The sequence below is a fragment of the Eublepharis macularius genome, chromosome 5 (genome assembly GCF_028583425.1).
Source record: "Eublepharis macularius isolate TG4126 chromosome 5, MPM_Emac_v1.0, whole genome shotgun sequence".
Lineage (NCBI taxonomy): Eukaryota > Metazoa > Chordata > Lepidosauria > Squamata > Eublepharidae > Eublepharis > Eublepharis macularius.
This window is the reverse complement of record NC_072794.1, coordinates 148,589,685-148,614,622: the sequence shown is the minus strand read 5'-3', so window position 1 is coordinate 148,614,622 and position 24,938 is coordinate 148,589,685. Positions and strand designations below refer to the sequence as shown.

Sequence of the window (24,938 nt, the reverse complement as noted above, 5' to 3'; positions counted from 1 at the left end):
TGATCCTCTTTCCCTTGTACATCCCGAGCAAGCTCAGGCACTTTCCCTTATTTCTACGGCCCCCTTTCTGATTTATTTCAGCCAAGTAATTGTTTCATCATGTTGCAAAGAAACATTTTCCCATTGCGGCACTGTGGCATTAATTTCAGCTCACTGACATATGCATAAATCTGGCTCGTAAAACTCCTGTGGACACAACTTGCTGGCAACCCAGCGTAGGAGGGGAATAAAGGTTATAAATCCCACGGATTTTAACATTGTTTTGCAAGGCTCCTGATTACTATTACTGTCATTTGGAGGCCACATGGATGATCTCGCCCCTGCTCCTAATGAACCGCTGTTGCAATCAGACGGTAAACCCAAGGTATTTATAGAAAACAAATAAGCCCCATGCTTGCTTTGAAGGGGCTGGGGAGGCCAGAGATCATTACACTGTGTTGGCCTTAACAACAACTTTATTTTTTGACTCGCCTCCTTTGAAACTTCATTCTGATTGGGTCACTGTTCACTGTTCTGAGTGAAGAAGCCAATCAGAGTTCGATTTATGAATAACAAGCCAGGCTGTGGAAAGTGAACTGGATTTAGGAATAAAGTGGATTTTTGGAGAGTAATTTCTCTTCATTGATTTCTTGGTTAGTAAAATGGACAACATATCACCTGTTTTATTACTTTTTTATCCCACACTGCTTCCAAGTAGCTCAGAGCAGCATACTTACTTCTACCTCTCCTTTTTGTCTTCACAACAACTCTGTGAGGTAGGGAGGCTTCCCTTTTATCCACCCCAAGCAGGAAATTACCCTTCCTCAACACAAAATTCTCATCCCCAGGGAACTGAGGAGCAATGAAAAAATGGCCTCCACGTAGTGATGCTCTAGAATCCCCCCACACACACACACACACACTTTCTATGGTGAAGACCATAGAAGTTAGGGAAGGCTGCCTAGAGTATCACTGGGAAGTGACATCACATCCTCCTCAAACTCTGCTCTTCCTAGGCACCACCCACAAAATTTCCCAACTGAGCTTGTCAACCTCAAGATGCGGTCTGAAGACCTCTTAGAATTACAGTTGATCTCCAAATGACAGAGATCAGTTCTCTTGGAGAAAATGGCTGCCTTGAAGCATAGACTGTATGGCATTATACTCGGTTGAGGTCCCTCCCCTCCTTAAACCCTACACTCCCCCAGCTCCACCCCCAGATTACCAAGAATTTCCCAACCTCAAGTTGGCAATCCTACTGCCAGCTTTGCCAAGGTGGTTTGTGAACCCTAGAGGTAGGTGGGTCAGGCTGAGATAAGCAAATGGTCCAATGTTACCCAATGAGCATCTTGGCAGATTGAACTCACATCTCTACATTGATTACGTACTTGGCATGTATCCATCTACACAGTTTTGAAAACATAGAGTGTTTCCATCTTTGGAAGAAGTGCAGCAATTTCTGCCTCCTCTTATTTTTCTAACTGTCCCCTCTCACTACAGACCCCTCCCTCACTTTGCTCCTGTGCTACTCCTGAAAGTCCTGACCAAAACTGAGAGGGGCGGGAGTAGGGCTGCAGTTGAAGTAGGAAGTGGAAAAGTCCTGCTCTTTGTGCTCCATAAACAGCTCTTGTGGCATAAAAGCCATTGGCAAAGAGATTGATCTTCCAATAGAACCTCCTCCGCCTGAATAAGAACACACAAGCCTTTGAGATAGAAGAATTCCTTGAGCTGCAGTGCTCCGTATAGCTTGAAAGCTTGCATAATTAAGTTCAATTAAGTTGTTGGTGCAATGAGAGATATCACTTCCATTTATTTTATATCTTTTGACCTGCAGGGCCCATATCACACCTTGCTGTGTTTACAGTCCTGAGAATAAAAGGCTTGTCTTAACAATAGACATAAATCTCTATCTAGTGCTCAGGGCATGCAATAGGCCTTCCTAAGGAAGTGCCCCATCATTGCTAGGGAGACGTGACTTGTTCCTTCTAACAAGTTTTGGTGTGTGTGTGCTCATTGCCTGGACCACAGATCAAGGCCTCTTGTATGCATACATGCATACCCACAGATATGTATTTGCCAAGGCTTCTTTTTAAGCTATCCAACAATGCAGAGGGAGTTGTACAGAGCTGGAAATCTCTTTATTTGAATGGCAGAGTGCATGTAAGGATAGGTAATGGGTGTAACAGCCTCACAAATATTAGCCACAGGGTTCCCAGGTTCCCACCGGAGGCCCCTGGATCCCACTGATGGGTTTCCTGGTGCCCATTTGCTTCCTCTCCAAAGCAAAGCGCCAACCCTGGCTTTACCTCATTGGAGCAGGAGAACTCAGAAACAACTTTAGGATTGCCAGCCCTTTGCCAGCAATCCCCAAGAGCTTTTTGTGGGTGGAATCTCGGGAGGAATGCCTTGATGTCACTTCTGGCTGAGTGGCTGGAAGTGACATCACCATGGCCATGGCGCTCTAGGGATTCCACAAAACTTTATGGTAAATTTGAGAACATTTTGTGATTGGCTCCAGTATCCATGGGGAATGGCGTTCCAAAGGTGAGGAGTCATCACCGAGAAAGACCTGTCCCTGAATTTCCACCTGCCTCCCATTTGCAGGCAGAAGCAGAGAGAGCAGAGCTTGAGAAAAGGGTCTTAACTGGCAGGCTTTACCTAGCTAGGCACCTGTGCTGGCTTTGCCTAGGCAGCAGCTCAGTTAAAACAAGATCCAGTATGAAAGTAAAGCTCCGTGGGTTGGTTCTTTTACTTTGAATTTCTTTTACCTTGTGTTGGTCTTTAAGATGCTACTGGATCTGAATCTTGCTCTTCTTTTACCTTGTCAGCATTACATTTAAATGAGGCCTAACTTAAATCAGCTCTATGTTTGGGGGGGGAGACACTCAAGGGATTCATTCTGTTCTCTGCCTGCCTTTCCCCCCTTCCATTTTTGCAGAAGGCCAAAACTAGGCAGAAGTCAGAGAAGGCCAAGCAGTCAGTAGGCAAATACTGATTTGATCACCAGAGCTTCCTAAGGCCAACTCTGTCACACTAGACAAGGTGAGGCAGCCCAGTTGTGTTGGAAGATTTTAGGGAATCAAAGGACAGAGAATGACCACTTGTTTGATTTAGCATTATATACTTTTACCACTGTGAGATGCACACATGGGTACTGTTTGAATTCTCTGCCTTGGGCACCAAAAAGTCTTAAACTGGCTTTGAAGCCTCCCAACAGAAGAAAAACCAAGTCAGTTTCTTCCCATTCTCAGTCCCAGGAAAGGCACAAAGCTACTTAAGAGCTGGTAACCCTACTCTCCCTTCACTGTGTGGTTATCCACCCACAAGGTTCTCATAACAGAGAATCGGTGTTTTGGGGCTAATCTCTATGACACCTTACTTGCCCAGTCTGAATTTAAAGAGAGCACAAATAACTCAGGAATTCCTGGAAGATGGGATCTTACTTCGATATCTCAACCATCCCAGATTTTCTGCGATTATATGGCACGGAATGCAGCAAAGGTGTTGCATACAAACATTTCTGAGGTGATCTCAGTTTTTTTTCTTGAGGAACACTCGCAGATGTTTATACATTCACAATGTATTTTGCTACTACAGACTAACACGGCTAACTCCTCTGAATGTTTATTCAGTTGCATGTTTATTCACTCACAAGCTGACAACTATCTTTATGATACACACACACAAGAATATATTCATACTCAAGGTTGATCATAGATATGTAAAAACTGAGCTGGGACTGGACAGAAAAAGAAAAATGTGCTTTGCTTTCCCAGTTGCATAAAACATTCTTCAGGACTAAAGAATCTACTGGAGTCTCACAGCCCAGTCTACAATATACCAGAGACTTCATCCTAGAGTTGGACCAGGTTTGAATCCCCACTCAGCCATGAAAGCTTACAGGGTGACTTGGGGCCAGTCACACACACTCTGCCTGACGTACTTCACAGGATTGTGGGGAGTAGAGATGGACACAAACAGGGAAAATTCCAAACCATGCAGTTTGTGGTTTGTTGCATTTCACGAACCGACACAAACTTGCCCCAGTTTGTGAACTGGTTTGTGAAAATGTCACTTCTGGGTCAGCAGAAGTTCTGCAGAGAGCCCATCCCCCACCCCTTGCTTAGGAAACTGATTGATTGACACCAAGCTGTCTGCAGTGACGAACCAAAATACAAACCAAATGAACTGGGCTAAAATTCATCACAGTTCATGAGAAATGAGCTCCCACAAACTGCCAGTTCATGAACCATGAACCAGCCCGGTTCGTGATGAACTTTGATTTGTATTTCAGTTCATGCCTGCCTTTAGTGGGGAGGGTACAATGGAGGAGAGGAGAACCATGTTGTAAGCCAGTTTTGGTCCCCATCAGGAAGAAAAAATAGGGTATAAATATCTAAAGAAATAAAAAGCACATAGGCTGACAGCTAATCTGGGGGGTTTGTTACTAAGTGCATTTGCTTTGGAGCTGGGTATAAAAGACCTGTTTGCTTCTCCTCAGAAGAGAAATCATGCATATCACTCAGTGGCCCTCTGTGTTTATATCGTTCTGTGCATACCGTTTAACCTTGTTCACTCCTGCAGTGCTGGCAGGCTACCGCAGCTCCTTCCAACACAATCAGCCTGGATTTTCCCATGGTTTTCTCCCTAACCACATTGAGGGCTGAGATGCTATCCCACACAGCTTTGCTGATAACGTACAGAACAACGTGCTACCTGTGAATTTACATCCAGGGAGGGTAGAACAAATCAGTCTCTGTTGCAGGACTGCCCAAACTGGCTTCCTAGCAGGGAAGCAGCATGCCAAGGGACACCGTGGTGTTCCCTGTAAGAGCTCAGGAAGATTTCAGGACACATTTAGAATAGGAACATGAGTCCATTTGCCAGAAATTCAGTTTCTAAAATAATGTGGGGGGGGGGAGCTTTGTTAGAAACTCCTTCTACAGAAGTCATAATTGGGATATTCCTGAAAGAAATTTCGCCCACCAGGTAGTTAAGCCTCAGAAAACAGCTCTTGAGAGGACAGGACAGGAACCAGGGCTAAGGCACTGTGGAAAAGGATGGTGAACTCTTCCCTTTGGTCCATCCCCAATCAAAATTCCCCTACTCCAAAATTACTTTTAGCCCTGATAGGGAATAAATGTATCTGTCGATATCTTCTGTTGAGGCATTTTTTATTCCAAAAACAGCGGGGGAAGAGTTAACGGCTCCCTTCCTCATTACCTCAGTTTTGATCCAAATGCCCCTCCCCCTTCCCTCCACACTGCATTTGACGCCAAATCACAGGCCAGAGAATCTGAGCATCATTCCCCAATGACATGTGTAGGTTGACTCTGCGACAGTTGCAAGCCCTGTCTTTATTTGGGATATACCTAGCAGGTGAGGGGTGTCCTTTACTCTGTGAGCAAAACTTACTTATCCCCATGTCACTGTTGTCAACCATCTACTGCCAGCAGACTCATCTATGGCTCCCCTGAGCCACTGTTTAAAAACAGTTGCTTCACTTCACCCGTCTTCAGGATTTCTCTAAGTCTCCAAATTATGGCCAGACCCCAACAGCTGCCAGATTTGCACAAATGTATTTGAAGGATCTTTTGGCACCAGAGTCCAGTTTTCCATCTTGCACACCACCCCAGTATGCATGGGGGCAGAAAAACTAATGTCGTAATCCTAAGCAGAGTTTAGTCCACTGAAGTCAAAGGGCTTAGAAGGACTCTGCTTAAGTGGAAAAGATCCACAAGTGACAAAGTTCATCATCTTCAGCACAGTGCAGAGCCTGCATGGTGTAGCGGTTAGCAGGTCAACTAGGATCTGGCAACATGTGTACAAAGTGTCATTTAGTCACAGCTGACTCACAGAGACCCCATCGGGTTTCCAAAGCAAGGGAGATGGAGAGAGGGGGCTTGCCATTGTCTGCCTCTGTGTAACGACCCTGGACTTCCTTGGTGGTTCCAGGTTCAAATTCCCATTCAGCCACGGAAGGCTGCTGAATGACCTTGGACCAATCACTTTCTCAGCCTAACCTGCCTCACAGGGTTGTTATCAAGAAGAAGAAAAATGGAAAAAGGGAAAGCAATGTCATAAGCCACTTTGGATCCCCATAGGGGAGAAAAGTGGGGTATAAATATCTAAATGAATACATACATTGTTGCCTGTAAAAGCAACTCTGAAGCGTTTGGGCTAAACTAGATGAGAAGCAAGGAGATCTGTGACGTGAACTCCCCAACCTGTTGTAAAGCTACATGGCAGCCAGGCAGGACCCTTGTTTGGATGGAGGCCATGCAGAGAAAAGAAAGGTTTAATCCTTCCACACCTATAAGGTTTTGCCTATCAAACGGCCTTTCCCACACCACTATTAATTGTGGAAGGAAACAACAGACCAGATAAGGGAAATTAGAAATTTTCTGTCAAGGTTTCCAAACATTTATTGATGTACCAAGGAAACGAACCAGCATATTTGGAGGGCCATGGATGGAATCAGATTTGGAGGCGGGGAGGACAGTCCAGGCCAGGTATGTCTGTGATGGAGCCCTATTCGCGGATGTGGGAGTTCTGATTCACCTGACTGCACCCCAGCAGCTGAGAGATGAGTCAGCCAGGCCAACACACCACAGCCACTGGTTCCAGCATGACATGGGGCCAGGAGGCAGGTCCTTCCAACTCCCACCCAGTCTTCCTTCATGACCTACAATATGAGCCACCTCTCTCAAAACCACATACTTCGTAGGCTGTCCTCACGCAAAAACAATTGTCAAAGTTGCATGCTGGCTCCACCACACTCTCTCTGTGCTCTGGATATAGCAACCCGGTGTTGAGGGCCAGGCTGGCCTTCAATGAAGGCTTGAAAGTACAGTGTTGACAGGGGGTCCTCCATTTCCCAGCCATGTTTTATGAACAATGTGGAGCACTGAAAGGTGGCATGTAAAGGGAGGTCCATTTGCACACTGAGCCAGGTTCACTCTGGACTCCTCTCCAGTGCACTCTCTGCACCATTGTGTCTTTATGCAAGGCCCATAAACTGGATTGAACCATAACTTTCTGGTTATTGTGGGGGTTTTTTTTAAAGGGTTTAAATTGTCGTCTATGAAAATCCGCACAAAACACAAATGCATGAATGTTTGGGCAAATGAATTAAAACAAGACAGCACACTTTTTTAATTTAGGAATTTTTTTTGTACCACGTCTCAGGAGACACAAGATGTCTTAATTCTCACTATTTTACCTCTTCAACTGTCACTGTTGGAGAGGTGGTGTGGTTCAGAGGTTAGTGTGTCAGATTAGTCTTGGGGCAACTAGAGTTCACATCCCTGACCTACCAGGTGGTCCTGGCCCTGTTGCTCTCCCTTTCAGACAAACGTACCACAGAGAACTGTTGTGACAATAAAACAGACAGTGCAATCCTAATCAAGTTACGCCAGTCTAAGCTCATTGAAACCAATGGGTTTAGACTGGTTAGTAACTCTGGTTAGTATTGCACTGGTTAGTATTCCACTGAGTGTGAGGACACTCATGAGTACCACCTTTAAATCCTTGGAAGAGGGGCAAGATAAATATCTGATAAATCTTGCATTGTGGTCTTAGGAGGCTGTAAAAACTAAGGCAGTACGATCGGCAATAGAATTTCAAAAGAGCCTCAAACATTGAAAAATGTAACTATAGTATAATGTAAAAAACTTAGGAATCAAAGAAGGTGGAATAAAATATTTATTTAAATATTGGCATTTTAAGCCATCTTAAATTCGGATACACAATTGTTCCATTGTTGTTCGCCTTAAATTACAAAGTTACTCAGAAAATCGGCCTCTTTATTTGTGCTATAACTGATATTTGTTCTCTTATGACCACTCTAGATTGTTTGTGAACCACAAAGAATGGACACACATAACTATACTTCACAGTATGTGCATGAATACACATGCAATCTTTTTATTAACACAAGAAAAACTGGGGGCATTACAGTCCTCAGATAGGTCAACTACATAATTCATGGCTCACTTGTGCTGGCTCTGAAATTCATTAAATTCATAAATTCATACGTAGAGCGCCTGAGTAAGCTTGCTCGCTTGAAAATGTGTTCAGAAGTTTAGCATTTTATTAGTAAAGCTGTGTGCAATGGGCAATCTGGCAGATGTTATCCTCAGTACAATTAAACATGAAATGGCGAAGGTATGCGCGGCATTGCTGTATGTAATAGCAAACTGGCTCTCTCTTATGCACAGGGTGAAAGCCACAACAACAAGCCACCAAGACATACGATAGGAGTCTCTGGCTACCTGCTTAGGGGACCCTATGAGGTATGGAGAAAAATCTGATCTTGTAAATTAACCAAAAGAAGGGAAATCCTTAAAAACAACCCAAAGGGAACCAAAGGTGTCCCAGAAGGGCTAGAATGTTGAGAATGTCATTTTAAAAAAAGGAAGGGGGAATCAACTTGCTGAGAGCTCATAGAATGCTTGAGGGGAAAAATTTGGGACATGGTAAAAATGGAAGGAGATTTCAACATTGTCCCTCCCCCCACACAAGCAATTAGTTGCGGGCTCCCAGCTCTTCCTTATTTGAATGTGCACGTTACTTTGGAATATGGTGATGCAACTTTAAATTATATTTAGTAGTGACAAACAACAGTTTCTTATAACCACAAATTCACACGATTCAGAACCCAAATCAACCACTTACCCATTACAACTGGGCTTGTGAGATGGGTAGTGGTCAGAAAGCTCCTTAGTTCTAAGAGTTTGGACTGAGTTGTTTGAAAATTAATTTGACAACACTAAAATCCATTCCTTGGAACAGAGTTCATGCTGTATTTTAAATTCTCTAAGTGCTAAACAATATATAAGAATTCTTTTAAAATGGAATAATGTCGAGAACCTGATCAGAAAACTGTTCATGAAAAAACTTACATGCATGTTTTTCATTTTGTTAAAAAATAATCAGAAGATTGTGAGCAATACTGGTCCCAAACCAGCCACAGGTACACACTTACAAATCTCACTGAATTCATAGCAAGAATTCAGCAAATCTTTAAATCTCTCATTTTGGAACCTGGTTAAATTCTGAACTTTAAAAACAGAAAACTTTTGGAATCAAAGTTTTGAAACTGTTTATGATAGAAGTCATGTTTGACTAAATGAAGGATATCACAGAAGGCAAACAATGACTTTATCTGCTCCAAAAACAAGAGGCATTAAGAATGCGACATGCACACACAGAAGTGACATCAGGGGCAAAATTCCACCAAAATCCTACAACTAGAGACTGATTTAAATGTGAAGCAAAGAGTGGCTCCTTGCTACTTTACACAGGCTTTGGGTTTAGTTTAAACTACACCACAACCCCCTGTCAAGTAACGATGGGTGCTTTATTTGCACACCAGAGATCCACAGCTCTTGTGAATACTGTGCTGGTGTGCTGACCAAGCACCCAAAACAGCTATGCACTGGTTGCAGCACAGTTTAAACAAGATCCAAGGCCCGTGCAAAGTCCTCTGGGCCATTTTCTGCCCACCCAAGAGTCTCTTTGGACCTCTTGATAGTAGTATCAAGAGAGGTCTGTAATACAGGTTCCTTATTTAAGAGGTGCACATGCAAGTCCTTGGCTGCCCCTTCAATTAGCCCTTTTCATCCCAGTCCTATTAGTTTTAACTATGCTGAACTGCAACCCAATCCAAAAGAGTACTTTAGGCGTTCACACAATCTTCCATACGCCAAAAAGAACTCTCCCCGACCCCCCATGAAACTAGAGGACTCTGCGCAGTATCCAAATTTGCTTTTGCTATGCAGCACAGGGGGCTACAGTTCACAAAACTGAAAGCCCTACTGGGCCCATGAAACTAGTCATGCTAACAGTTCAGCGTGGAAAGAAAAACTTTAGAGATCGGCAGTGAGAAGCATAATCAATACTAGGGAGAGTATTGATTATGCAGTATTATGCAGTGTTGCATACCCATGTAGCATGTTCTCTAACAGCTGGATCGTGGGCATGTTTATTCAGAAGCCTGGTGAGTTCAGTGGAGATTATTCCCAAGTAAGCACCCAAGTTTGCAAGCTACTAACAATAAGTTATCCTAAGTGGCAAGAACTGAAATACATTTCTTAACTTGCATTAAATAAATCTAAGGCAGCAAATGAGGGACAGGGGATTTCATTGTACTTCACAGAGGAATTAATTGGGTGATCTAAGAAATGTTCTTTCATCCAAACTGTACCTCGTGTTTTTCGCTCTGATTCTGCTCTCAAGCAACTGAATGAAAAGACTCTTACTAACTTTTTTTAGCATATTGTACTTTGGAAAATTTCCTTACCTGTGCACAATCTGGAAAGCAATATAAAGACACCCTAGCAAGCTTCCTGACACCTGGAATTTCTGGACCACTGCAGGTTAAAAACTGAACACAGGTCTTCCTGAAAGGCCTCTCTGTTGCTAGGGAAAAAACAGTTTAATCAGCATTAGATGATACCTCTGCCTTTTCCTTAAGGGGAAATACATTAGAGCAATTTTAAGTCAGCTGTCATTAAGCAAAATGAGTTCTGAGTGTTACCACTAGCTGCCAGGAAGAGTTAAATGAATTTATTTTCCAGGGTTTGGACCTCAGGGTTTAAAAGTTGGGTGTGCGTTAAAAGGGGTTGATCGTGTACTGAAAAGCTGACTCAGATCAGATCAGGGAATTCAGTTCCCCGGCCCCCCTCCGCACGCACATAACTTTGGGCTCTGTTAACATTTTACAAGCTACACAGACGCAAGAGCACACAGAGGAAGGCCAGGAATGTTCTACTTCCAGGCCTTGAGAAATCCTTCTCGCTGCCACTGCTGGCACATTTCCCCTGGACACCGCAGGGTCCTTTGCTTGTATTCACACATGCAAATCTCTTTCACTCTGCCAGCAGTCCATCTAAAACCCCAAGGCATCCACGATGACCTTTCCAAAATAAATAAATAAAGCTGATGAAAGGCAAAGTTAGACAGCAACAAAACTCTGTGACAGCACCGGAAACCCAGAACGAGCCCCAGGCTGGGGCCAGTTGGTGCATTTCTGTTACCTGCAATTGATACCATTTCAATTTCATTTCCTTCAATATGGTGGGTGCTAAGGCGAACAATGTGGCTCATGCAGTTTGTGATGCCTTGTTCCAAATGTGCAGATATTGCTGAAGCCAATAATTGAAAAACACTACTTAAAAAAATCAAACCAGCGTGATTTGAAAAGCATCATGCATTTGAAAGATTTACTCAAGCATCTGTTTTTGAGGTTTTAACATATCTCGGCAACCATGAGACTTAGAAACTTCGGTTTCTTCTAACCAAAAGCTCAGATTCACAGGAGTAAAACCAACCTAACCCCTTCTGGGGAATGAAAGGGATTGCCCAGCCCACTCCTCATTAGAAGTTCACCAAAGAGAAACTGTGGATAGATTTGCTCCTGTCTCACGCGGTCTTGATCACGAAAGACATCTCACCACTCTTAATTCAAACCTCTCCCCGTGCCTGATCAAATCATTACTTTTTCACATTGTTCATTCTTCCTCTTCTACAATTAACTAAAAAGATCAGAAACCTTGGGTCATCAGACTCACTGGGGGTCAAAGCCATCTTGTCAAGCGTTTCATGCTGTCCGATTTTGCCTCTCTTACTTTTCAGATCCACCCCTTCCCATACACAGGTATGTAACAATTCACATGCAAATCCCCAGTTCAAGTAATTAAGGAGAAGGCACAGGAAAGCCAGGGGGATTCTCTTTTTTTTGTCTCTTATTTTTTTCCATACACACAGACCCAAGAACACCCAAAGAGCAAATCTCGGGCTCACTGGGAACTCTAGTTAGGCACTGGGAGAACGCCACCGCTATTTCACGTGTGTGGCAAAACACCCATTTGTTGTAATGTTTCTGCATTACCCTCTTCTTCCCAACTCAAAACACTGTGTGCATGTGTGTTTTAAGCACCTTTAAAAGGTCAAGCCTAAGGGGAAAAAAAAACAAGAGCTCTCATTTTTTCCCTCCTAGCAATAAAGTTTTATTAAAATTGTTCATTAATGCTTCATATGTAGCAAGAATGCATAGATCCCAAAATATACAAATGTCTTTTTTCATTATAGAAATAGATCATTCTTTATAATAAAAAACTTTAGGAACATCTTTAACAGATTACTCAATCCATGACTGACAGTTACACTAAATTGCATCATGTGTAGCTAGCTCTCTCAGCCATGGTTAAAAGATTGCATCACTCTGGACTCGCGCTCTCTCTCGCTCTCCTTTAGTATTTTTTTTAAATAACACTAGCATTCAACCAAAATAAAAAGAACCTCCCCCCCCCCACACCCCTCCTGCAGAGATACCAGATCGTAGAATGTAAGAGTCCTGTCCAGCTGGGTATCCCATGTGCTTCGGAAACCAACCAACCTGAAAGTTGCAAAGAACCATTCCTCCATGAGGTTTGCAGAGGTTAAAAAAAAAAGGATACCGCCTGGTGACTCCCCCCGCCAGCCGAAGGAGTTGCGCTTGCACAGAACGCGCGGCGGAAGGTGTGCTTTTCTTCCCCCCCACATCAGAGAGCCAATGAAAAAGGCAGCGAAACAAAAAGCGTATTACGCGCACGCACATCGCGCTCGGGCCGCTTCCCGCTTTCCTCCCTCGTCCCCGATCCGGTCTCATCCCGCAGCAAGGCGGAGAAGGGACTCCCTGGTTTCATCCCCCCGCCCCGCGGCCTCTCCCCTCGGCCTGCCTCGGCCCCCTCCCCGCAAGCGGCTGTTCCAGCGGCGTCCAGGGCCGGGGCTAGCAGTGGCCCGAGGAGGCCAGGAGGGGCTCGGGCAGCTGCTTGAACAAGTTCCGGAGGGTGCTGAGCTCCCGGGAGAGCTGCTCGACCTTCTTCTGGAGTCTCTCGTTCTCGGCCGTCAGTTCCAAGACCTTGTGCTGCGTCTCCAGGTTGCGCAGCTTGGCCTTGTCGCGGCTCTTGCGCACGGCGATGTTGTTCCGCTCCCGCCGCAGCTTGTACTCCTCGCTGTGCTTGTCGACGCTCTTCTTGGCCTTGTTCTTGCCGCCGCCAGCGCTGCCTGCCGGGTAAGCGCCGCCGTTTCCTCCGCCGCCGCCGGCCGAGGCGGACTTCGAGGAATCGGACGGGTTGGGGGTGCCGGGCGGGCTGGAGGAGGACGAGGTGGAGAGGTTGCCGCTGCTGCCGCTGGGCACGGACTGGTAGCCCAGGTAGGAGCGCACGGTGCTGCCGTAGGGCGAGGCCATGCCCCCCAGGCCGGGCCCGGCGCCGCCGCCGCCCGCCTCGTCCTTGCGCGGCCCCTTGCAAGAGTCCAGCGGCTCGAAGACCGGCTCCACTTTGGTCTCCACCATCTGCGGCGGGAAGCAGCCCAGCAGCGGGCCGCCCTTGTGGCCCTGCCCGACGGCCGGCGGGTGGCCGTGCCGCGCCAGGCTGATGTACGTGTAGTCGGGGTGCTGCTGCTGCTTCTTCCCTCCGCCTTTATAGTCCTGCTCGGAGAAAAGATCCGAGAGAAAATCCTGGCCGCCGCCGCCGCCGTTGGCTCCGCCGCCGCTGCAAACCGGCTCAAAGTTGCCCCCTGGTGCCGCAGAGGAAGGCGGCTGCGCCTGCTGCGCCTGCTGCGCTAAGTCCAGGTAGGGGCTGAAGTCGATGGCTCTCTCGTGGTCGCCGACGCTGAGCTCGGTCATGGAGCGGCCCCCTGCCGCCCGCGGGTGCAGCTTGCTCAGAGCAGCCAGACAGTCCGCCTCGTAATAGAAATTAGCCACTTCCATGGATTTAAAGGCCGGGGGCTGGATGGGGAGACATGCCGGGTCCCAGGCCACCAGGCGTTGCATGAACGCGGAGGCCCCCCCGGGGCAGGGGGATCGCGGCGCCGGGCTCCCCCCTCTCCCCAGCCTCGGGACCGAGCGCAGGCGGACGGCTCCCGGGTGGCTCCGAGGCCTCGGCGCCCTGCTTCACTTCCAGGCGGCCCGCAGAGAGAGCCCGGGCGGACTGCGCGGAGAGGCTGGGCTGGGACGCCGCCGGACCATCTGGGGCCGAGTCCCGTCTCCGAAAGTCTCTGACTTGGGAAAGTTCCTGCGCTCGGTTATATTTATAGGGGCGGCGCATGCCATAGCAACAGGCGCGTCACTGGCGGCGGGCCGTGCGGCTGCACGCTCACCCGCCGCGCCGCTCGGAACCCGGGGCCGCGGGCAGAGAGCGAGCGCGCGTGTGCGCCCGGAGTCCGGCCCAGTCGGAACAGAGCGGAGCGGGGAGGAGGGCAGGGGGTGGCTCGGCCGCCTGTCAAGGCGCAGGAGCTCATTTGGAGCTGGACGAGGCTCGCTCGCCGGCTCGCTCTGGGTATGTATCTACCGATCGAGCTGGATTTTCGTCCAGTGGCACTTTAGAGACCAACAAGATTTTCAGGTATAACCTTTCCCGAGTCAAGGCTCCCTTCTTCAGATACCAGCTGATTGTTCACAGTCACGTCGATCTCCCTGTTCTCTCTGACTCTGGAAAGCATTTACTCTGAAAATCTCAGGGGTCTCTAAGGTGCCTCTGGACTCCTGTCCTGCTGTACTACCGCAGACCAACACTGCTATCTACCTGAAACTAACTTTCTCTCCCCCCCCCCCTTCTTCTCCTTGGATCTTCCTTAGCAGAGAACATGTGATACAGATTTACAACAATCAGGGTCCCTTTGCCTCCCTGTTTGCTCACTATCTGATTCTGGGAGATACTTTTTTTTCTTAAAAGTAAAAAGCGGAACAATGTATTCAGCTCCCCCCACCCCTCAAGTTAAAGCTGCCTACTAAAGCCTTTGGCTTAGTCCTCTCTCGGTGGGGCTTCCTTTGGAGGAGGCATGCAGGGGATCCTGCCACCCAAAGCAGGTTTCCTGGGAGAGGCGAACAGAGTGGGGTTTGGCATGTAGCGTAAAGGAAGGAGAGGGGGGGGGCTGCCAGGCCACATACCGCTTCAGCCACAAACTCCCTAGGAGGCTTAGGCCAGCCAATTCCTTCTTCTCCCATCTACAGTCATACTGGCCTCCCCTGCAAGGCTGTTGTAAGGATTTCTCCGACAGTGTGTGCAGAGTGGTTTGAGCACCAGACGTTGTGTATGGATGCCATCGTTACTGCAAGAAGATTACTGCAAGGCTCTTTGCTTATGGAGAGATTTTCGAACAAGACTAACAGTGCATTCCTGAACACAATTACTGTCCTCTAAGGTTATTGGATTTATTCAATGCATTTAGAAGATTTTAAGCCTGTTTAGGATTGCCAGGGAATTGCAAGAGCAGGACCAGAGACTGTTCTAGGTTACTTACAGTGCAAGGCTAAGAACACTTTCCTGACAGTAAGCCCCATTGAATAGACCTAGCAGGATTCTGAGAAGACTTGCTTAGGATTGCTCTCTTAATTTCACATTGGCAATGCAGTTTCTTTCTATGCATCAGTGTGCTTGTGAAAGGAGGAATATTACCATTGTTCCACAGGCCAAAGAGGCAAAAATACCTGCTGAAATCCAGGACTGAAAATGTTTCGGTGCCACCTCGTAACATGACTCTCAGAGCCAAGCTACAAGCGACGAATTACACTTGCCTGGCAAGTGAACAGACTCCTGTCTGTGTATTCCTCCCTGTTCACTTGCCATTCACTTGCTCTCCACCTGATCAAATGGAATACACGTGAGTCTGTTCACTTGCCAGGCAAGTATAAGTCGTCACTTGTAGCTTGGCTCTCAGTTGGCTGGGCAAGGTCCAGGAATTGGCAGCTGAGATTCCTGTGTCATCCACTTTAAAACCCAGATTTTTTTTTCTTAGCTCAGAGATTACAAGACTAGAGTAAGGATCTTGAGATCCTTGATGATTTGAATGAGCTGCTGATAGTGGTGAGAAATGGCTTTTTTTAAAAAAAATGAGAGCCATTAGGGTCACATGAGCATGTCTGGGCCTTGCACCCTCTAACCGGGAAGGGCTCCCGAATTCCAGGTGTGCGTGGGCTGCGGGGACATGGAAAGGCACTCGATGCACATCCAAAATAACTTTCTTTGATTATTACTTCATGTGTTCTTGGGCTGTGCCTTGGCATTGAAAACAGGCTCTCTGGTGCTGCGGCTGAGCCTTGGAAAATATCGAGCTATGCCAAAGGGGTGTACCGGGCACCCTCACCTGGCTGAACAGCTTTATTTCTTCCTGGAATGCCTTGGAGCCAGATGTTCAAATGTCATTGTTTGGGTCTAGCAACATCAGGCATGCTTATGCAAAAAGCTTTCCCCGCTCCAGTGTGACCCCCTCCCCCATAGTGCATTTATTTTGCAGTGGTGGGGGTCTGCCCTTGACTCGATCCATCAAAGCATTTTTAGAATGCTTTCTTAGTGAAAGCAAGTGACCTACATGAATAAGAGGCAGACCTGGGGTTTGGTGAAGTGCAACAGATCTGGGAGGGTGGCTGCAAGTTTGGCAGTAATGAACCTTGATACCCTGAAAATTAAAGACACCCACCTGGAGGAGCCAAACATATATTTTTCCCTCTTTGACGCCCACATTTACCTGTTTACAAGGCGGTGACTCATTCCCAGAATAAAGGACACCAATTTGAAACAAAACATATAATTAAAGGAAGTGGGAGTGTCCTTTGCCTTAGCAAAGACAGCCCAGCTAGCGTTGGGGAGAAAATGGCCCTGCATCTTAGAAGAATATGAAGCAATCTTGCGGTGTGAGAAACACTGTAACGTTAAGCCAGAGGAACAGGTATTGCATTATGAGATTCAAACAGTCAACTGTTCGCGAAGGCTCAAACCTCAGAGATTTAAAAAGAGGAAGAATTCAAAAATCGGGTGATACGATCCTCTATCCCTTCTCTTCTTTTCTGAAACTGGTTTTCGGTGGAAAGATGATAAAGACGACGCCACCCCCGTTTGAAAAACCTATACGACTGCTAACATACGATATTTGCACAGCATTAGGCTTTGTGGCATGGGATCTTTGGTTGTTTGTTTGTTTAGATTATCTTAGAAGTAGGATTCTAGTCCTCTTGGCTACAAATAAAAGAGATTTGAAAGCAGACAGGTTGTATTTGCCAAAGGTTGAATAAAAACCCAGACTGGTAGATCTCACAGTTTCATGTTATTTGTACTGTATTTATTTTATAAAACATTAGCGTTACTTTACTATTAAAATATTCAAAGAGGTATTTATTCTTGCAGCAAGTGACTGAGACCAAAATCGTACATGCATTTTCAAGCGTACCTTCTGTGTCAGTCAATGTCTATTACTACCATTCACAGGTGATGCCTTTTCTGCTTTAAATGCCATCATGCTCCTCCTGCCTACTGCAGAAGATGCTCAGCACAGATACAGGGACACTTGATGACCCTGGATGGGGGTCTCTGCCGATGAGTTCTAATGCAATCTCATCATGCCATAGCTGGTGAGAACGTGTGCAGTTCTCATTCACGTGTTGTCTGGCTGCTTGCCCTTTCTTTGATTTCTTTCTTTCCCAGGAGAAGGTCCTGGGAAAGATCTCTCTGTTTCACCAAAGCCAGGCTCTTCTTCTTTTTCTTTCTGGTAAAACTGACAAACTTAAGAGGAAACGTTGTCAATTTCACTCTGCCTCCACCTTCCAGAAAGCAAGTCCATGGCCAGAGAGCTGGGATTTTAAAAAGGAAACCTGAATCATGGGTGAAATTAACAACACTTTCCCCTAATTTTGACAGTTTCAAAAGCCAGTGAAAGGCAGAAGGTGAAGGGAATGGGCTGGCGGCAAAAGCCGAAGGTCCGAGAAAAGGAGCAGTTCTCTGATGAGAGCGCTGCCCTGTGCCTGTAAGTAGAAAGAAACTTCCTTACATGAAGGAGAAGTTAAAATGTGAAAAGCTGTTCCCAAATGTGCACAAATCTACTGGGGGAGGAGTGTTTGTGTGGTGACAGGAATCTAATATGCAATTTAGATACATCTGTGTATGTGTGTATCTCATACACACAGACACACAAAACCACCAGGAAAGGTTGAAATGTGATTGAAAATCCACCCACCGGCACAACCATCTATTGATTTTAAAAACTTGATATAAATGCATTTCTTTCTTTCACATTCCATCAGAGAAAGAGAGGCTGTAACCTGTTTATTAAATAGCATGTTTGAAATCAGTTTAAGAGGAGGGATTTAACCAGCCTATAAACATGCCCTGCATTACCCTAGTCCATGTCTCCATCCCTTAATATTACAACTTCTGCCTCAAATGACTTATGAAACCCTTCCCTTTTTCCTTACATACCGCGACAGCCTTTGCCAGTTATTCTTCTGAATTCTCAAAGCTCCCAAATGTAATAGGAATGTGCAAGTCAAACGAATGAAGTACCGTTTTCTAAGCATCAAGTTTGGGCATTCTCATGGAAGAAACTGGAGAGTTATTTGTTTGGCAATAAAAGCTGATTCTCATAATCAGTTTGGAGATGCCTCTTCCCTTCGATGAATATGGATTGTCCGTGGACTTGCTTTAGCACTCCACTGTGGGGAGGGATGTAAAAGATCATCAGTAGTTGTGTGCCAGACTGGAATATGGGCACATCACCATCTCGCATCACATCACCATCTCAGTCCATGTTGGCAAGAAAAAGGTCACCACAGGAGGAAGCCACACCCTAAAAGCGTGTGTGTGAATCAGCTCCAAATCTCATTGGTTTCAAATGTACTTCAGAGTCTGCGTGCATATGGAATTTCAGCCTGGCAATTCCTGTTTGCAGGGGGTGGAGGAAGCTGCATGGAGTTTGTGGAGGGATGGTAGAGAGTGCCCTCAAGTCCTAGCTGACTTATGGTGACCCCGTTGGGGTTTTCATGGCAAGAGACTAACAGAGGTGGTTTGCCATTGCCTGCCTCTGCCACACTGGTCTTTGTTGGAGGTCTCCCATCTAATTACTAACCAAGGCCGATACTGCTTAGCTTTTGAGATCTAACAAGATCAGGCTCTCCTGGGCGATTCATGTCAGGGGGAGTTTGTGAAAACTCACATCATAATAAGGATGCCTGACTGTGGGTTGAATCACAGAATTCCAGACCTCTGGCGTTGGACCCACAGTTTGATTGTGTTGGTGTGATGCAGTGCCTAGAATATTTAGCTTGGGCATATTAATAACACAAGTTTAAATCCCTACTGCAGTCTGCTGTCCAAGTCAGTACCATGCCGTAGAACCTTTCAGTTAAATGACTAACACAAGCACCTTGGAAGAAGAGCTAAACACGGAACAATGAAATAAGAGTATTTCATGGAGCAGTGCCTAGTTTGACAAAGCTGTCCAAAAGCTTATGCCTCACATCTCCAAACTCTGTATCTACACATCTTTATATGCTGTGCGCCTCTGGTAAGTTGCTCTGATAGCATTGTAGATGTTCCGCTCCCCATCTACTCTGCCATTATTCTCTAGTAGAGTGTTTTGTACAGCTACTACTTCTGGATTTTAAGAGACAGACATTCCTCTCACCAAAGCCTGAAAAGCCTTTTCTTGAGTCTTAAGAATAGCCAGCATCTCTTTTGTAATTAATACAGAGACGTGCACACGGCCAGATGTGTGTGGGGATGATTTTGTTTGCTTTTATTTACCTTTAAGTAAAGAGGGGATTATACAAGATATATCTTTTTTTTTTTAGGCCAAGAGAGCAGAAACTAGTTTTATATTGCATCTAGTCTCATGATCTGAACTTGATTGATTTCTTTACATTTTAAAAAGTGTATTCATATTTAGAAAACCTCTATCACATTGATGTAGCATGTGTGAGATGGGTCGGTTATATGAATATACAATTATATAAGAAACTTAAATAAGTTTGAACACCTGTAGTACCTGTGTCCAAGATATTGTGCTGTTTCAACACTTTTAAAAATTGTATTATCTTTCTACAATTAAATTTGCTTTCTATCTCATCTGTGTGGATTTCAGTGAAAGTTGTGTGATTAGCATATTATTTATTTAGGCAATTTCTATGCAGCCTCTCCAACAAGCTTGAAGTAGGGCCAGCTCTGTTTCCCAAGCCCTCTTTGCACAAAGTTACTACAGTTTAAGAAACAGTTTAACTCCTCCTTGCTTTCTTTCCATTTTAACTCCTCCATTCTTTCCACTTTAACTCCTCCCTGCTTTCTTTCCATTGTGAATCACAGAAGCTCTTGATTTTTTAAACTGGAAAAATCCCATATGCTTCGACAATGCCTGTGGTCTAACATTGTCTTCTGGTTCATTGTTATTCCAAAATAAAATAACAGCCCTCTAGAATGAGCTCACAAATGTCAGAAATTAGTGAGTTTTATTTATAAGCTTAATATGCTTCCATGCCCATTTCTGCTATAGATACTAACTTTTCTAGGATTTGCCAACTATATTCTGGCACTGACAAATTCCCAACAAGGCCTCCATGCCCTTCATTATATTCCTGTTACATTTTTATCCTTGTCTTGAAAACCCCAGCAGGAGTCGCTATAACTCAGCTATGACGTGATGGCACATTCCCCCACTGCCACGTTTTTTATCTTGCCCTTTCTTCAGGGGGAAACATGCTTCTCTCGTCTCTATTTTATCCTCTCAGTGACCCTGTGAGGTAGGTTAGGCTGAAAAAGAGTGACTGGCTAGAGGTCTCCCAGTGAGCTTTCAAGGCGGAGTGGGGAATTTCAACCCAGGTCTTCATAGTCATGGTCCAGTGCTCTAACCACTATACCACACTGTGCCAAGTGTCTCAATATTCCAAGTATTCACACTGAATTACTAGTGAAATAATTGCCATTTCATAACAACATTTTCACAAATAGGTTTCCCGCTCTGCCATACATACATAAAGCCTGCTCCTTCCATAACGTTTTTATCTCCTGTATTGTTTACAGGGATTGGTATTGGGAAAAGCAGAGGGTGGGCTCCTTGTTAAAGAAGATAAATGTTTTAACTCCTCCATTATTAGTTTATGAGAACAGTATGAGAGCAAGGGCTGTTCCTTTCTAAGGTACCTTAAGAAAGAATTACTACACTTGCCACCGGGGGGGGGCGGTGGAGGGGTGTGTGTGTGTGGAAAAGAATCCTAATCCTAGGAGAGAGAGGCTCACATTACTTTCTGGGCATGATCCTCCTCAAAGGAAAACTCTTCTAAGACTTTCCTGTTCTTAAAAAGTGAACAGTGTGGGCCCAAGCCAAAGAGGAGCTGTGGCTCAGTAGTAGCGCCCTTGTTTTGCAAGTAAGAGGCCTCAAGTTCAATCTCCAGTTAAGGGATAGCCATTGCACAGAAAGGCTGTTCTCTATCTGGAACCCTGGGGAACCACTAGCAGTTGGAATAGAAACACCGACTGTGTAGAAGGCAGCAGTAATGTGTGCAAATGAAGTTTCTAAGGCTGTTTGCGTGACTGCAGCCCAAGAGTGCGATCCTAAACAGAGTTATATGGGACTTTGAAGGGTGTCGCCCTGTTTAGGGTAGAGCTGCACCTCTCCTATTTGCATAGAGGTACATTGCAGTGAGCAAAGCGATGCTGTTTTCCTCTTTGTTTTTCCTTCTTCCCTAAATATTCCATTCCCAAGCTCAGCCTGCTACTAAAAAAATTAAACAATTTTCCCTGCTTGCCTGCTTTCCCAGAGATTCACAGTGGCATGTAGAGTCAGTGTGGTGCAGTTGTAAGAGTGTCACACTGGTATCTGGGAGACCCAGATTCAAATCATGCCCCCCCCCTCCAGCCAGTGGGCCAGTCCTTCTGTGCCCACTTAGCCTTCCTCCCAGGGTTGTTGTGAGGATAAGATGAAAGAGGGAAGAATGATGTGAGCTGCTTTGGGTCCCCATTGGGAAGATCTCAGTGGACTTAGACTGGAACCAACTTTATTGTAGCATAAGCTTTCAAGACCCACAGCTCTCTTTGTGGAAGAGAGCTGTGATTCTCGAAAGCTTATGCTACAGTAAAGTTGGTTAGTCTTAAAGGTGCTACTGGACTCTCTACTATTTTGCAACTACAGACTCACACTGCTAACTCCTCTAGTGTTACACTGACAGTATCCCAACAATTATTTTCCTTATGCCCCTCTCTCAGAGATCCAGGCAACCTTTCCCCAAGAAGCTCAGCATCCTACAAAGAACCTTACTGAAGACGACTCTATGGATGGTCTGTCAGAAGCAGATATTATCACTGCTTCCCACAAGCATTTCCCCATTCCCATTGCCGGATTAGGATCCAGAAGACCCTGGTTCAAATCCTCACTCTGCCACAGAAGCTTGTTGGGACAGCAGTCACACACTTGGGCCAGTCACACACGCTCACAGCCTAACCTACCTTATAAGGTTGTTGTGAAGATAAAATGGGAGTGAGGAGAACCATGTAAGCTGCTTTGGGGGAGAAAGGCAGGCTACAAAAGAAGTAAATCCATTGTAGACTGTTAATTTCCTCTCTTTTTGCGAACAGACAGCTGCTTTATACCGAGCCCACTTACAGTGCTAAGCCAGGTGGCCGCAGCTCCCTGGGGCCTCAAGCAGAGGTCTCGCCATCAGATACAATGTTCCTGCTCTCTGTTAATGGACTGTGCAGACTGATTGACGGGCTGATGGGGCAATGTTGCGCATGCGCTGAATGTTCATTGCTGCATCATGCCGGAAGCCTTCTCAGGCATGCATGACTGCAGCATTCCTACCACGATTCACACCAATCTTTGGGATGGAGGGAGCCCGGAAGCAAAAAATAGCAGGCCGGCCTTCTTTCTGGTCAGGAGACTCATTTGTCAAAATGGCTTGCTATTTAAAACACCTTGTGGGATTGAGACTGCAGCCAATTGCCTTGATTCCTACTGGATAGGGCAAGCAGGAAGAGATCGGAAAGTGGACTTGGATGGTGGATTCTGCCTTCACAACTCTGGCTCTCCTCTGCCCATACCGTTTTTCAATATGATGCTTGCTAAAACTTGATCCTGAGCCATGATTAGTGGGCATCAGAAAAGAGGATTTTGGATTATTCATTTTCATGGGGTTGAATTGATGTTGTATGGAGCGGGGGGGGGGTATGACTGTGAGCCTTGGGCAGTGTGGCCCTCCCATTTATTTGGGTTTTATACCCTTGCTGTGCTTTATTTTTTAATAAACTGTAGGACTCAATGATTAACTTTGGCAAGGTATGGTGCAGTCGCAATATTCCAGCCTAAACTCCAAAGAGATTTCAAAGGCAAGGAAGATATTGCAAGATTTGAACTGCCCAGCTGTGCTATTGTGTAGTACCTGCATTGCAAGTGGTTGTGGTCGTCCATTGCAATGTTTATTGTATGTATCACCTTGCTTTGCATTGACTTCTACCTTGGTAACCTAGTTTCTGAATTATGGTTTCTGACTGAACAATTTTTTATTGTTTTTTACTGCCTTTGTAACTTACTCTTTGCCTTATGGTATGTCATGCCTTCGACGTTTGTTTGCTCACTTGCTTGCCTCCATATTGGATATCTTATGTTGTCTGATTGGATTGTTTTCTGTTATTTTGTAACTGCCTTGAGTCTCAGTGAGAATGGCAAGCTATAAATGAAGGAAAAGTTTAAAAAATGAAATGGGTCACCTCGAGAAGCAATTGCATGGCTTTGCTCGGGCCAGTCAAAGAAGATGGAAGAGCTGGAACAGAACAGAGCTTTGGACCCAAGTAATGATGAGCTAACCATTCACTGATCAGTTCATTCTTGAGCATAAGTATCCCTGACTTTAAAGGGAATTGTACCGGAATGCTAGTCCGCATGATCCGGCAATCTGTATTTTCTTGTAGGTGTCCACAGTTCCCAAGAAACTGATGCCCCTAAGCTCCATCAGCAGGGCTTTTTTCAGCTGGAACGCGGTGGAACGGAGTTCCGGAACCTCTTGAAAATAGTCACATGACTAGTGGCCCCGCCCCCTGATCTCCAGACAGAGGGGAGCTTAGATTGTCCTGTGCGCCGCCAAGCGGCGCAGAGGGCAATCTAAACTCCCTTCTGTCTGGAGATCAGGGGGCGGGACCACCAGCCATGTGACCATTTTCTCCGAGGGCAACCCCCTGAGTTCCACTACCTCTTTTCCCAGAAAAAAAGCCCTGTCCATCAGCCATGAATGAAGTAACGATATAAAATGATCACAAACATATCCATGCTTTTGCTGTGAAGCCATTGTTACATATTGCACCAGAAGCTATTCTTGAGATGCTTTTCCAGGGGACCCAACAACTTCTTGGTGTCCTCCAACCCTATTAGTCAATGAAACACAGAGGCAAAGGAAAAGGAAGAATGGCAAAGGCCACATATAATAAAACAGCAAATGTTGACAACAACAAACAATTGGGAGTAATAATGGACTCTCCCCTCCACCAGCAGAGACATTCAAATGTGGCTTAACAGCAGAGATAAATTGGAACTGCTCCGTGTGGTTTTCTAAGGGTATTTTCCACCTCCCTGTAAGAGGCAGCTTATGTGCAAAGGGGTTTCCATGGAGAAATTAGCTTCTGGGCAGCTTTGAAGCTTCCCTGGAGGCATACATTGTAAGGGAATAATGCTCCTACAGAGGTTTCAGGATGGCACATGATCGAACTCTGCATGACACAATTCGCACAAGTTGGCAATGCCAACTTGAGGCCATTTGTAATTTCAATTCTTTTGTATTAAGAAACAAATAGATGCAAATGCATAACCTCTATACTTGCATCATAGCTGGTGACTTATCTATTAATGTTTCAATGATACTGGGCAATCATAGTCAGTATAAGGAACCCAGGCTTTCCCAAATGACTCAGGTTGTTTCTTTAGATCTCTTTTGTTAGGTCCCAGACCTAGGCTATTATGCACCTGAGTCCAACAGGTAGTGCTCTCCCTTGGCCTCAGATTGGGGGGAGGGGAGAGGGTTAAGCAGCACCCCTTTTACTTCCCCTCTTCTAGCTCTACTCCCCTCTGGGAGCCCGAGCTAGTGTGTCTTTTTTGGCCTCCCCTCTTGGACCTTTTAAAGCCCTTAGTCAGACTTAGCTGGGCATGCCCAGCAATCTCACGCTACC

The 24,938-nt window shown here is 45.6% G+C and overlaps 1 protein-coding gene across 2 annotated transcripts in view; it reads right to left on the bottom strand.

The window, feature by feature from the left end:
• The window catches only part of CEBPB (CCAAT enhancer binding protein beta), a 65,552-nt gene extending 51,508 nt beyond the window's left edge, over window positions 1-14,044 (bottom strand). For both annotated transcript variants that reach the window (XM_054981219.1, XM_054981220.1), the window contains exon 1: window positions 10,283-14,044. In XM_054981219.1, the coding sequence (XP_054837194.1) occupies window positions 12,752-13,798 (1,047 nt within the window). In that variant the 5' untranslated portion in view covers window positions 13,799-14,044 and the 3' untranslated portion in view covers window positions 10,283-12,751. The remainder of the gene's footprint in view (window positions 1-10,282) is intronic.
• Between the last annotated feature and the right edge of the window lie 10,894 nt (window positions 14,045-24,938).